Here is a 13183-nt window from a genome sequence, read left to right as displayed (position 1 = left end):
TACATCATTTTTATTTTGTTCTGTATTAATGTATTACTGTGTTCAGTGTTTTTTTGTTTTGTTTTGTTTTTTCTCCTCTATGCTTTGTGTTCTTTGAAGAATACCTTTATAGAGTGGTTGCCTCAAATGAAGGAGGATCAGTATCTAGTGTATGGACCCATGTTCGTACAAGAGAATCAGGTAAATATAATTTTAAGGCTTACTTATTCCTATTTTTTCATCAGCTATAGAATGTATCCCATCACAACAATTTTGAGTACTGTAAGTTGCATAGTGTTAAAAATGCTTAATGCTTTGATGAAGTACCCGATTACTATCTTCTGTTATAAAGCATTCAGGCAGGTATTTTCCACGCATAATTCAAGGTCTTTTCCAAATATATATTGGAGTATGTAATTATGTGAGAGCAAAGAATATGAAAGGATTGAACTGCATTAACTGAGTAAGAGCAGCCGTGCGTCTAGGTGTGTTCACACGTGCACATCAAACTTCATGGTATACGAGTCTGCTGGAGTAAGTAAATCTATATTTTCCTATGTATAACTTCATGATACAAAATCAAGTGTAGCAAAAGGAGATACTGCAATAGCAGGCACAAGCTGTGGAAGATAAGAGGCCATGTAGTTGCTAGGGAGAAAAGGGTTTTCTTTCTTACCTGCACAAGGGTATATTGCTCAGTGCTGTTGAATGGGGATACTTTTAACAAGTAACTTTTAACAAGTTGTGTCTGAAAATGTGGCAATATTTACTAGAAAAACAGTGTGTGTCTTGTGGAGAAGGTTTCAAAGTAGGAACACTGTACTTGCTGAGGCCTAAAGATAAAATTTTCCCTGTATTTTATGAAGAAGGTGTAAAGGACCTTTTCTTTTCTGGTCAGTGTTTTTGCACACTTTATTGAGCCAGCAAGATTTTTTAAGAATTACAGTTTTGCATATTTTATTTAATCAACTTTTCTTCTTCTGTAAATTGAAGCCTAATTGCATTCTATCAATGTAGAAAATTCTCTGATGCAAGTTATTTAATGTATGATCTTAAAAAATGTTACCATACCTGTGTAAATATTGGACTTGCAAATGCATTCTTATACAACTTACTGTCATTATTTTGTGTACCACCCAGAAGAGAGAAAATACATGGATATTTTCACATCAGCTGTCTGGCAACTGTAAGGTTTACCACAAATTTATATTTTCAAGCTGACCACAGCATTGAGAAGTCCATGTTCCCCAGGGTTGGAGAATAATTGCGCTATTTAATTATTTTTGAGTTGGTTTTGTTATGTCCCTTATGAGAAGACCATCTGCTATGCAGTACCTTACCTTGCCCTGTGATACACTTCAGAACTAATAAAATCAATATATTACTGTAGTAACTGAGGCTTTCCTAAAGTATCACATTCTTACTTTACATAAGAATCACAACTTCCAGGTGTTTTTACACTTTCCATTCGCTACCCTTATAAAAAACAACACTTCATTCATATTTAATGAAACTAAAAAATAAAATTACAAAAAAAAAAAAAAAAAGGTTATTTGATGGTAAGAAAAGCAAATGATCATCAGTAGGGCTAGGGAGTCCACATGCATTTACAGCAAACTCATCATCCATCATCCTGCCATAGTGTTCCTTGGGCCTTTCCTCTGCATCCCTTGTGCAGTCATCTGTGATGAAGTTGTTACTGGCCAGACCTTTACTTGGTATAGTAATATCTAATAAATAGCTAAAGGTTATGGGAAATGGGATGATTATTTTTTTTTATTATTAGCAACTGTATGCATATATGAGTTTGGCTTTACAGTTCTTTTGAACATCTTCATTTAACTCTTTTAAATTTTTTTTTTTCTTTTTCATAATGTGGAATGATCAGAAGCAAAGGATTTTTCATAAAGACCTTACAAATCTCTGCTTTGCCCTGAGACAGTGGTATGGCATTGTGGAAATATGAAAATAAATGGAAAAGCTTAAATACTTTTGAAGTACTTTCCTGAAAATGTGCATTCTCATTTACAAATGTTTCATAGTTATGGCATTCTGTGGCTTAGATATCCAACAGATAAATAATCAATCTCTTCTCTTGCAATAGTGTCTTGATTCATTCAGTTGTATGATTATAATGCCTGAACTTGTTAGCTACATACAATCCACCTCCTCTCTTTGTGAGCGATGCTTAAATATGTTTGATACGTTAAATGTTTTTGGAAAATCACAACAAGACAAGAAGGAATGTTATGTAGATGGGGTTTTGATGGTTCTGAAATATAGCTTAAACTGAATAGCTCAAGATGTGCAGTCATATTAAATCAATGCTGAAAAGTTACAACTCTAATAAATTGTATTTATGCTAATGGTTGAGTCTGATTTACTGCAGCCATTAAAAGTGAAGAATAGGGGCAATAGTCTCCTTAGAACTGCCATTTTCTCTATTTTCTATTTTATCCTTCTACAGTTCCACAAAATGTGCCAACTCCCTCAAGAGTTCACAGTATAAATGGTTACAGCATTGAGGTCACCTGGGACAAACCTGCTGGGGTCATAGGTGTAATTGAGAAGTACATTTTGAAAGCATATGAAGAGGATGGTCCCAGTGTACCCATCGCTAGTGCTGAGCTTGCTGACACTAGTATGCTCACAGGTAAATGTTGTTAAGTACCATTTTTTGAGGCACATCTACTAATATGCGATGCTTATACTGCCTTTTGTTGAGCTATAAAGTGTTGCTTACCTATTTTTGTGTATACATAGCACAGATAAAGTTTGGAAGGGTGGTATTTGTGTCTGTATCCACATACATAGCAATGTGCGGACTTAAGAGAACAATAGAAATTAAGATACAACACAAATACTAAAAAGCAATTTTATTTAAGATATGCCTTCCCATCCTACTGATGATTATGGGGGAAATGCTTTTCTTGTTTGTTTGGTTTTGCCTGGTATATGTGATTTTTTTTTTTCCTTCCCTGTTACATCTAGTTCACCTAAATTAACTCTAAATATGGGTCCCATAAGATACTATTTGACCTGAGGTGTGAAAGCACTTGATATACTTGCCTAGTTTTGATCATATAAACCTAACTGATTTCAGTGGGAACTAGGATGCATTTATGTTAATCAGATGCTTTAGTTGATACCAGTGGGTTATGGAGGTGGGTTATTACAGAATGAAGGAATCTGGGGCCTTGGGTTTATGTGGTTTGTCACTGTTGAGCTGTGGATCATGGACAGGAGCTATCGGAACCCTTGCACATGAGATGTTTCCTGGAATCTAGGTCTTTTTACCCATAGGAGGCAGTTCTAGGAAGAAACACGGGATTCTCTACTACACGGAGAACATTTTGGGACCTCCCTTCTTGTCAGGATAGTTTGAAGCTGACTTTAACTTCTCTAACAGTCTGTCTGCTGACTGCTACAAAGTTGCCTGGGAAGGAGCACATAATCTGGATTACGATATATGATGACTAAATGATGCAATAGTACAAAATCTTACTTTCATTGTTACAAACCGTAACCAAGAGATTTGTTTATACACACTCTAAGCTTAATTATATAACAATATAAAAAATGCTGATGACATCATGCTCAAAGCTGGTGCTTTCAAATTTCAGTTTGAAATCTTTTTACTATTTCTGAGCAATATGCTTTATGTTTACAATATGAAAACTGCATGGGCTTTCTATTCTTACTGTGATTTCTTTGATGAACTTGGTGATTTGACACTCTTTATGCTGTAAAGCAATACAAATTATATTAGTAGGAATTAAAAGCCATAGTAGAAGCATGTGGATTAGATAGTTTATTCACAGTTGATTTGTCAGAAGCAAAGTTTTGTTTAAATTTGTTGGCATTGTGGCATGATTCTGTGTCAGGGGTATGAGAAAGTAAAAGGTTATCTGCATGCAGCTTTCAAGGCAGAAGAAGATGACATTCCTTTATATTAAATAGAGATAGTAAATGGATCCTGGTTCTTTAGTCTATTATAGCAGATAGCTGTTGCATACTGCAAAATAAAATGCCCCTAAGAACTTAAGAATTGCTGTATTGAATCACTGACCTCTCTGACAACATCAGATTCTAGATGCTTAGGAAGAAAATGTAAGAAATGTGCTAAGCACAGAGTGAGGCTTCCTGTTAATATGAATTCAACTGGTAGTTTGTAGAATTCCTGAGCTGAAAGTTGCATCTGGCCCATCTTGCTTAATGATGTGTGGTAGAACTGTCTTTCTTTTTTTAATACATTTATGCTTTCTGTTTCTGTAACTTGCTATGGCAGTAAGTTTTTCAATTCAGTTTTGTGTGTGGAAGGAGTGCTTTCTTTTGTTATTTATAACTGCTGCCCAATAGTTTAGTTATGTATTTTTTAGTTTTGGCATTGTATGAAATATGTCATTCATGTCCTCATGGTAAGGTCAGAGCTGAGCAAGTGAAAAATTCTATCACTGATCTTGCAATTATTTTACTTTCAGCCTGTTGATTTCAACAAAGCCTACACAGATGGGCTAGTCTGTGGATATTGAGAAATGGTTACCCACAACTGTGAGACTCCCAAGAAAAAGTGTGTCTTTCCTTGCTGAATTATCTTTCCTCATTAATCAAAAGTTAACGTAAACACAGAACCCCACCAGAAGATGCTGGTTTTGTTCACTTTTCCTTTGAGTTTGCTGAGAAGGGAAATTGTGCTTATTTGCTCCCTAATTTCAATGAAATTTCTTTAGAAATTATTTTGCTGAATTCCATGAGAAGATGCTACAGTAAGTCCAACAGCTAGACTTGCTGATGCAACAGAAGAGAGGAAAGCACCACAGCTCTCAGTGGGATTGCTGATGAAGCAACTCTGGTATTTTTCCACTCCCTCCTTCAAATTTTCATTCACTGTTAAGGTACCACTTAATCTGCTGCTTGCAAATGTATCTGAGAGCACTGGCAACCCCTTTCTCTTATTTTTTTCCTTTCACCTTTTTATACCCATCTGTTGTGTTTTATTTTATACTTAGACTAAATTCTTGTGAACAATTACCATGATGTGCAGGAGGGTCCTGAGTCATAACTGGAGCACAGTAACAAAAAATTATTAATAGCATTACCCATTTCCCAGAAGGCTGTCCTGTGTCTGTCAAATTCAGAAGAACCTGTCAAGAATAAGAAGGGCTGAGCTAAATATTAAAGGTAAAGTAGGTCTTTAAATGAGCGTAATCCCACAGTCTGAAATGCCTATTTCTGACTCCTCAGAAACCAAAATCTTTCAAACTCTGACCCTTGTAATCTTCAAAATGTCAAACTGTTTTTTCACTTTCATCCAAGAAAGGAGTATTTAGCAGATTTAAATTCTTAAAATGAGTTTCTGTTGAACCAGTTTATTATTGGATAAGGTAGCATATTTCAACATGATTTTTGGGGTCTGTTTCCTAGGATGAGAGTATAAAGCTAAAGTGTAAATTTTGTGGGTTCAAGGCATACTGTGCTAGCCCATCTTTCCTTCAGAGAAGACGTAATAACATTGATACACTTTGGATACAGCCAGTCACACTCAGTAGAGTAATAAAGGCAGTACAGAGTCATCACACTGAATATTTTTTTTTTCCTAAAGTCTGGGTTGCTTTACTCTGCATTCCAGTGCATTCCACATGCTGGCATCAAAATTTGGAATATAGATTAGAATCAGTATTTAAACAAATGACAGAAGCTTTAGAACGCTGCTTCAGTGTGATTTGTGAGCAGCTTTACTTCTACTTTCCTTTGGAATCCAGAATATCATAGAATCATGGGACTGTCAGGGTTGGAAGGAACTTCTTGAGATCATCTAGTCTATTCCCCCAGCTCAAGCAAGGTCAGCTGGAGCAGATTTCCCAGGACCATGTCCAGTCGAGTTTTGAATATCTCCACAGATAGCAATATTCCTCTGTGGGATGCCTGTTCCAGTGTTGGACCACCCTCACTGTAAAAAAGGTAGTTTCTTATGTTCAGGTGGAATTTTATGTATCTCAATTTGGGCCCACTGACTCTTGTCCTATCACTGGGCTCTACTGAGAAGCCTCTGGCTGCTGTTTCTTTGTTCTCTCCCATCAGATATTTATACACATTGATAGATCATCCTGAGCCTTCTCTTTTCTGAGCTGATCAGTCCCAGATCTCTCAAACTCTCCTCATAAGAGACATGCTCCAGCCCCTTTATGATCTTAGTGGTCCTTTTGTGTCATCCACAGACTTGCTGAGGGTGCACACTTCCCTCATCATCAAGGTCATTAATGAAGATGTTGAACAGTATTGGCCCTCGTACCAGGGGGACCCACACCTGTCTTGCCTCTAACTGGATTTTGTGCCACTGATCACAATCCTCTGATGCTTCTCTTCTCAAGCACATGCAAGAAAAATATTTTATAATTCAGATTACTCTCATTGTAGAATACATGAGATCGAAAAGCCTCTAAATTTTACCAGCCCCCTATTATGGGCAGTGAAGAACACTAGTGAAACCTGCAGATAATACTTGAATAAAATATTTTGCAACAGAATTATCAAACATTTGGGATTTCTTTTTCAGATTTCCCTTTCAATTTTGTGTGGTTTTTGCAGTTTATCCTGCCTGTGTTATTGTTGCGATAGCCAAGTGCTGAAGTTGTGGCTGCACACGTGATAACAAGAAAATTGTTGTTGATAGCTTCCCCTCTGAACGCCCACAGTCACCATTCCCTCCTTCCCTTGACACGTGTTTATAATTACTTTTCACCTTCTAGTCTTTTATGCTCGGCAGATGAATATCTCAGGAAAAGTTAATTTAATGATTTAATATGGTTAATCAAAGTGGTTCGACTGCGCCTTGGCTTTGAAAGCGCTCTAGCTAGGGAGTCTGTCAGAAGAGATGGGGCCTCCTGCCAGTGACTGATAGGCCCGGGCTCACCGGCGGGGCCACAGGGCCGGGGGATGCTCACTGCCAGATTGGCAGACGCCCATGTTCAGAGCACTGTTGCCGGCTGAGAGGTTCTCCCTGTCGGGGAGGGCTCTGTCGGGCCCAAGCAGGCGCTGCCAAAGCAGCCCGTGGCTCTGCGCCCCTCCAGGGTTATGGGAGTCACAGGGCCTGCCGGGCAGCCCCAGGGCCAGGCCCCACCCTGCTGCTTGGGCCTGCAAGGCCTGGGACAACACCTGGGGGCAGCGGGCCGGCCACTGCCCACAGGCCAGGAGCCGGGGATGGCCACATCACACACCAGGGAATGCCTGCGCTGGCAGGGTGACCCTAAAATCCGAGCTTGCTGTCTGTGGTGGCTCTTAGAAAATGTTTTCTTTGGGGTACTCCGATCTACATGGGGCCTGTAGGCAATTACCACAGCCAGGTAGTTTGCCACGTGAAACTATTAATGAATTACTTGGATATTAATTTCATGCTCATGAAATTACCTGAAAGCTCTTGGTTTGCAGAAATAGTTTGCACTCAACACATTCTTATGTTGCATTTAATTAGGTTTTATAAATTTATAGAGAAGAATCGCAAACCAACTAATGTAAATATATGTACAGCCAGAGCACTAGGAGGACTCCCAAATCCTTACTCCCAAGTTGGGACAAATGTTCTAAAACTTTTTATGCAAAGAGTTGCAATGTACTAACCAAGTTTGGTATATTTAGCTTTTATCTACTTGCAACTAGGATCAAACAGAAGGTTTAAAGTAATAAAAGGTGAAACTTTGTATTGAAAATACAATTTTCAAGAGCTGCTTCATCAAGTGCTTGAACCACGCTTAAATACAAGAATGATTGTCTTTCAGGTAAAGTATTTTTCTTTATCATCATTTTGCAGAAGTAACCTTTGGTTGGAAGCACAGATAGATGGCAGAACTAAATATTTCCCGTAGCCATAAGAATGGTGGTGTGCACTTTACAGTGCCAGGCCACAGTGTGTGAGATGTGGAAGGCGGAATCCATCCTTCTCACATGAATGGGTATCATGTACTGAGACCTGTGTAATGATTAGGGCTGCAATGCTTATTGTTGGCCTGTTTTGTCCCTGTGGGGGTGTCTTATGGAGATTTTGTCTCTCCATCTCTCTCATCCATCTGTACGTATATCTCTCTCAGTGGGAGGAGATGGAGGAGTATACCAGAAGTTGCATCTCAGACCCTGTTCAGATCGCTGTTTGACTGCGGCAGATAATACAGCATAGAGTAGCCAATAGATCTGTCTGTGCCCCTTAGGTTTCTGTGAGTTTCCAGGTGGTGCTTGAGCTAATTACTCTAAATCAGTACAGAATGGAGGTTTGTATCTCCATTGCTTTAGCAGACTAACAGCATATATTTTAATATATGCATTAAAAATATAAATTATATTAATATTCTGCAATATTAAGGTTCTAACTTGATTGAGTTTAGACCTAAATGAATCTTGTTTACAGTCCAATGCTGTTATATAAATTTATTCATATGAAATGTAAATTGTCTGATTAAATAAACCTGAACATTTTATCAAAATTACATCAGCTCTTGGCTACATACCAATACTTTCATTAATAAAGAGAAATCAACCTCTCAATGTTTGTGAGGATGGGAAGGATTATTAATATGTTTTTTAAAGATATACTTTAAAAAGTTTGCAAAAAAGTTGTCTTTCTTTCACTCTTGCAGACTTTAAAAATTAATCCTCCTGCAGAAAATGAACAATAACAAAGTTATCTGGAAGGATCAAGAGTAACGTAGTGTTAAATTATTACAGAACCAATACTCTCTGTGGTTAATTACCTCTTGGTGCAAAATTGGACTGTTGGGTTAAGGTTTTCTGCAAATTCAAGCAATGAGAGAGTTGTCTTGTATCATGGGGAATGTAACAGGCTTCCTTGAACCACTGTAACCTTAATTGTTTCTTCAAGACCAGTGGAGCTTGTGTACTGTTGATTATGAAATTTTTCTGTTGGGGAAAAAAGGGATCTTTCAAGCCACAGAAATCCAATAACTAAAACAAACCTTTTTTTCCTTTTTTTTTTTTTTTTTTCCTTGTAAGCCAAAGAGTTGGAACAGGTGACCTCTTGTTCAATAATTCTTCAAAATTTTATGACTCATACTATACTTATGGTAGAAGATGCTTTAAAAATGCAGATGTATGCGACAGATTGATGTGCACAGGCTTTCAGTCCAGAAATGCATATGTAGAAGACGCATGTACTTAAACAGTTTTTGCTACAATCTGTCAAAAACACAAAGTCAGTTGAGGACTTCCTTTTCTGGTCAGTGGACTGTGATTAAGTGCACTGTGGCAATGATGCATCTCGACACACAAGTGACTTTGTTGGACAGATGCTGTACAACCTCAGGCATTCAAGTTGGTTAAATAGTCTTTAGGTTTGGGGAAGGGGAGGATTTGGTAATTTTTTTTTTTTTTTTTCGTTTTTAGAGCTTAAACAAGAACTAAAGTAAATCTATAAGGTCAAGTGTTGTTTCAATTGCACTATGTGTATTTCAAAATAGGTCCTTACGAAGTAGAGTGTTAGGGAGGAAACCATGAAAAAAATCTGGCAAGGAAAAATCCCTTTGGCAAAAAATATACTCAGCTTGTGAAACAAATGGATTTTGTGTGGGTAAGCTCTGTGGTTGACTTCCGGAATCTTGATATTCAGTAGCAGATCTGAGCTTTCAGGCTGCATATGAACATAATGCCTGGTTATGATTAAAATTAGCTAAATTTACCTGTAAGAAAAAATTGAACTGGCTTTGCAAAATTGTCTTATTTTAACTGAGTACATTTTTTTGTGGAAGTGAGGAAAAGAACTTTAATATTTGTGTTACATCTGTTTGATTAAATAGCTTTTTTGTGTGAGTTATGTGTTTAGGCAAGTGGATTTAATAGTTTTGTTTTTATGGGAAGGCTCCTTCAATAAATGTAAAAAACTCATCTCAGTTTATATTTGTTTAATCAATTCATCGTTAAGAGTAAAAGTTCCATAAGTTACCATAAGCAAGGGTGTCTTTTCATCTCTGAAGACCTGGTGGTGTTTTGAAGTGACTTTCTGAAAAAGCAGAATGACAGATTGGAACAGTGAAGCAGGTGCTTTCATAAAAGTCTTTTAACTGGATGAAGAAACTGCTAAAATACTATAATTGACTTTGAATCTATTTTTCAGTGTTTGTGAACAGAACATTAGTCCTCATACTTTAGTGGTAAACCAGGTTTTTTCCTTGATGAGAAGTACCACTTTTCCACTCAAAATCATTCAGAATCTTGTGGAATCTGCCTGAGCTACCTAAATATATGAGACCTCCTTTTTAGATGTACTGAACAAAATAAATTGTCTGTTTTATGGAGAAGTGAAGGAAGCTGGATATTTAATCTTCTTATATACTGTATGTATTAGAATGATGTATGGACTGGATATAAAGATGCAACTAACTCTGACTAGTCCACATGTCCATTTTACCGTAAATTCATTGTTGACCCTCTTCTACTGTCCATGTCAATGTTTTTATCCCTTATCTGCAAGAATGAACCTAGCGTTTTCTCTCTGACACAACTCTAAACCTCAACTTTAAAATTGCAAATAATTAAAGAACATTTAAATAAAAGTATAGAAAATTAAATACTAGTTTTGCATATAAAGTGGGCTTAATGTTCTAGGTGTGATTCCAGATCACTCTTTTAGACTGTTAACTTTACATTCATATTTAACAAATGACATTATTCAGTTTCATGGGGTCACTGTGTCAAAATGTCTGTGTTAGAACTTTAATTTATTTCCACAGGTTCTTTGAGTGGGCAGATAGGAGTGGTGTGTTAGAATGATTTACTGTCCCTGATTCCCCATGTGGATTTTAAGGCTTGGAACACAGTCTATGATGTAAATTTTAAGTCTAGATGGATTCAGCTGCTCTGTAGTGGCAGGCTGAATGAAGGGTACTCATATCCCAAATGTGGGAGGCTGACCCTCTTCTTAAATATTGATGATGCCTCTAATTCTATCTCCTGATCAAAGTGACAATTTATCTACTTCTCTCCTGTTAACATTAATAGAATATATGCGAGTGTGGCTGTGGCCAAATTTGTTAGCACTCTGTCTTGGAAAGCCTGGTGCACTCTTATCAGATCAACAATTATTTGGTATAGACAAGAGATGCCCGTCTGAGAATGTGATAACTGGAGTAAGGGAAAGTTTCTTAAAGCTGTCAGCCAACTTCATTGGATTGTAGGCTATTTTTAATTGCAAAATTTATTTTGCTGTGTTATAAAAATTAATTCACGTGTATCAGCGATGATCTTTGCTATGGGACTGCTGACTTTGTACTCTAAGATAGTCAGGCACCAAGTGTAAATTTCACTGACTGACTAAAAGTGCAGAGGAAATGAGTGGGTAATGAGAGCAGAGCAGCCAGTTCTTTAATTGAATTAAAAGCCGGGTGACACCAATGCAGACACCTGTCCAATTACAGACAGGCCAAGGTGTTTACCATTGCTGTACAAGCGATTTGAAGATGACAGAAATCTTTCCGCCCACAGATTAACATAATGAAGGAGAACAGATTACAGTGGATGCTGGCCAACAGATAGGTTGGCAGCTGAGAAAAAAGTAGTTTGCTGAAGTATGTAAATAAAATCTGTGCACTTTCTATTGCCTACCTATGCAGCACATCTGTTTCTTTGTTGAAAGAAAAGAGTACAAGTGTGGATGAGAAGGAAAACCATTAATTAGGAAATGAACAAATTATTTTTTAAGTTGTTGCCTTTGCTGAATAATTATTTTTTTTTTTTTTAACATAAACCTCCTGTTGCAGAAAGGTTTATTTGGTTCTGTTTGTTTTTGGTTTTTTTTCCCAAATGCTCTGTGCCCTCCAGAAATCTACCTGTGCAATGTACACTCTGCTATGCTGTAGGTGCTTTATATAAAACCTTTCTACTTTGTCAAAGGTAAACCAAACAGCCCAATCCAAACCTTCTACAGCTATGGGCATCTTTCTGAATATGTGCTACTGCAGCTCTCAGTGCCTGAAGCCATTGGTGACCCCACAGAATGTCTTCCATCAGGAAATGCAAGGAGCATTAATTCACTGCTTCATAAGAGAAGAATGCTACAAGTGCTAAACGTACAAATAAAACTAAATTGCTTCTTAAAGCACAGAAGAGTGAATAGAGAGATGGCATATACACTATACCATGCTCCTCTTGACCGAGAACTTGCAAATGTCACAGTTAGAGGATTTGGTTTCTGCATGTATTTATTTGCAGAAGGTAATTCCAACAGTACCTTTTATACTTTCTTGTGTTTAACCATCTATGATCTGGAAATAAGTGCTTTGTACTAAGTCTTATGCAAAAAAGAAGGGTTTTTGAGTGATGAAATTTCTGTGCTGAAGAATTTACTGTAGATTCCAATAGTCCTGCTTTACAGGGATATTAATGCTTTAAAACATCATTATTTCAATTTTCTGCTTTTTTGAACACTTTTAAAAATATTTGTCTTCCATCACAGGGAGATTACAGGCATATTTGCTTAGGTGGTGGCTGACACAACGTTCTTTTCCTTTCCTGTCACATCTACCTTAGATAGTAAGATGGCACAGCACAGCTCTCCACTGTTAACTGGGGATTTGCAAAATCAAAACTATAACCAGAAAGACCAGATTCTGATCAACTGGTTTTAGTTAAACACTACTCTGAAGTAAATGTGATTACTTCTGAATATCTCTGGACCTCAGAGAACTCAAATAGAAAGATGATTACAATGACAACCTTTGAATTTTTTTGGATTAGTCACAAGAAAAGACACAAACATTACTAATTCAGTGAAATCTAGTTTTCCATGTGAAAACATCTGTTAATAACCACAAATAAACAGTCATGAACTTTGATTGTCCCACTCAGAAAATAATATATTTATGCTGTAACTGTTAACGTCCAGCATCAAAATCTTCAGGCCCTTTTTGTGAGTGTAAGGGGTTCATGGGGGGGGGGAAGACATCTTTTAGTGAAACCCAAAGGTATGTTGCATTTCATGTAGTAACTTGATGAAGAACAATAATAAGGACTAATTTCTTCTACTTGTTTGTGCACATGTAATGCTGAGAGGATTTGCAGTCTTATTGTACTATGGGACATTTGACCAAAAATTGTGGTTCTCTAAGGTACTGTTGTTTTTAAAGCTACTTTGTAAAATCCCAGTTTCAGGCAGTTTCAAAACAACATAGTTTGCTTTTTTTTTTTTTTTTTTTTTAATTTTTTT

General features: G+C 37.1%; 1 protein-coding gene across 1 annotated transcript in view; it reads left to right on the top strand.

Annotated features, from left to right (window-relative positions):
* USH2A (usherin) overlaps positions 1-13183 on the top strand; it is a 388963-nt gene that overhangs the window by 156553 nt on the left and 219227 nt on the right. Inside the window, exons 28-29 of the mRNA XM_026844632.1 lie at positions 100-180; positions 2447-2632. Coding sequence (XP_026700433.1) covers positions 100-180; positions 2447-2632 — 267 coding nt within the window. The remainder of the gene's footprint in view (positions 1-99; positions 181-2446; positions 2633-13183) is intronic.

This window comes from Athene cunicularia, assembly GCF_003259725.1.
Source record: "Athene cunicularia isolate RWA chromosome 3 unlocalized genomic scaffold, athCun1 chr3_part1, whole genome shotgun sequence".
NCBI lineage: Eukaryota > Metazoa > Chordata > Aves > Strigiformes > Strigidae > Athene > Athene cunicularia.
Note: the sequence above shows the minus strand (reverse complement) of the source record. Positions and strands in the feature narration are given on the sequence as shown.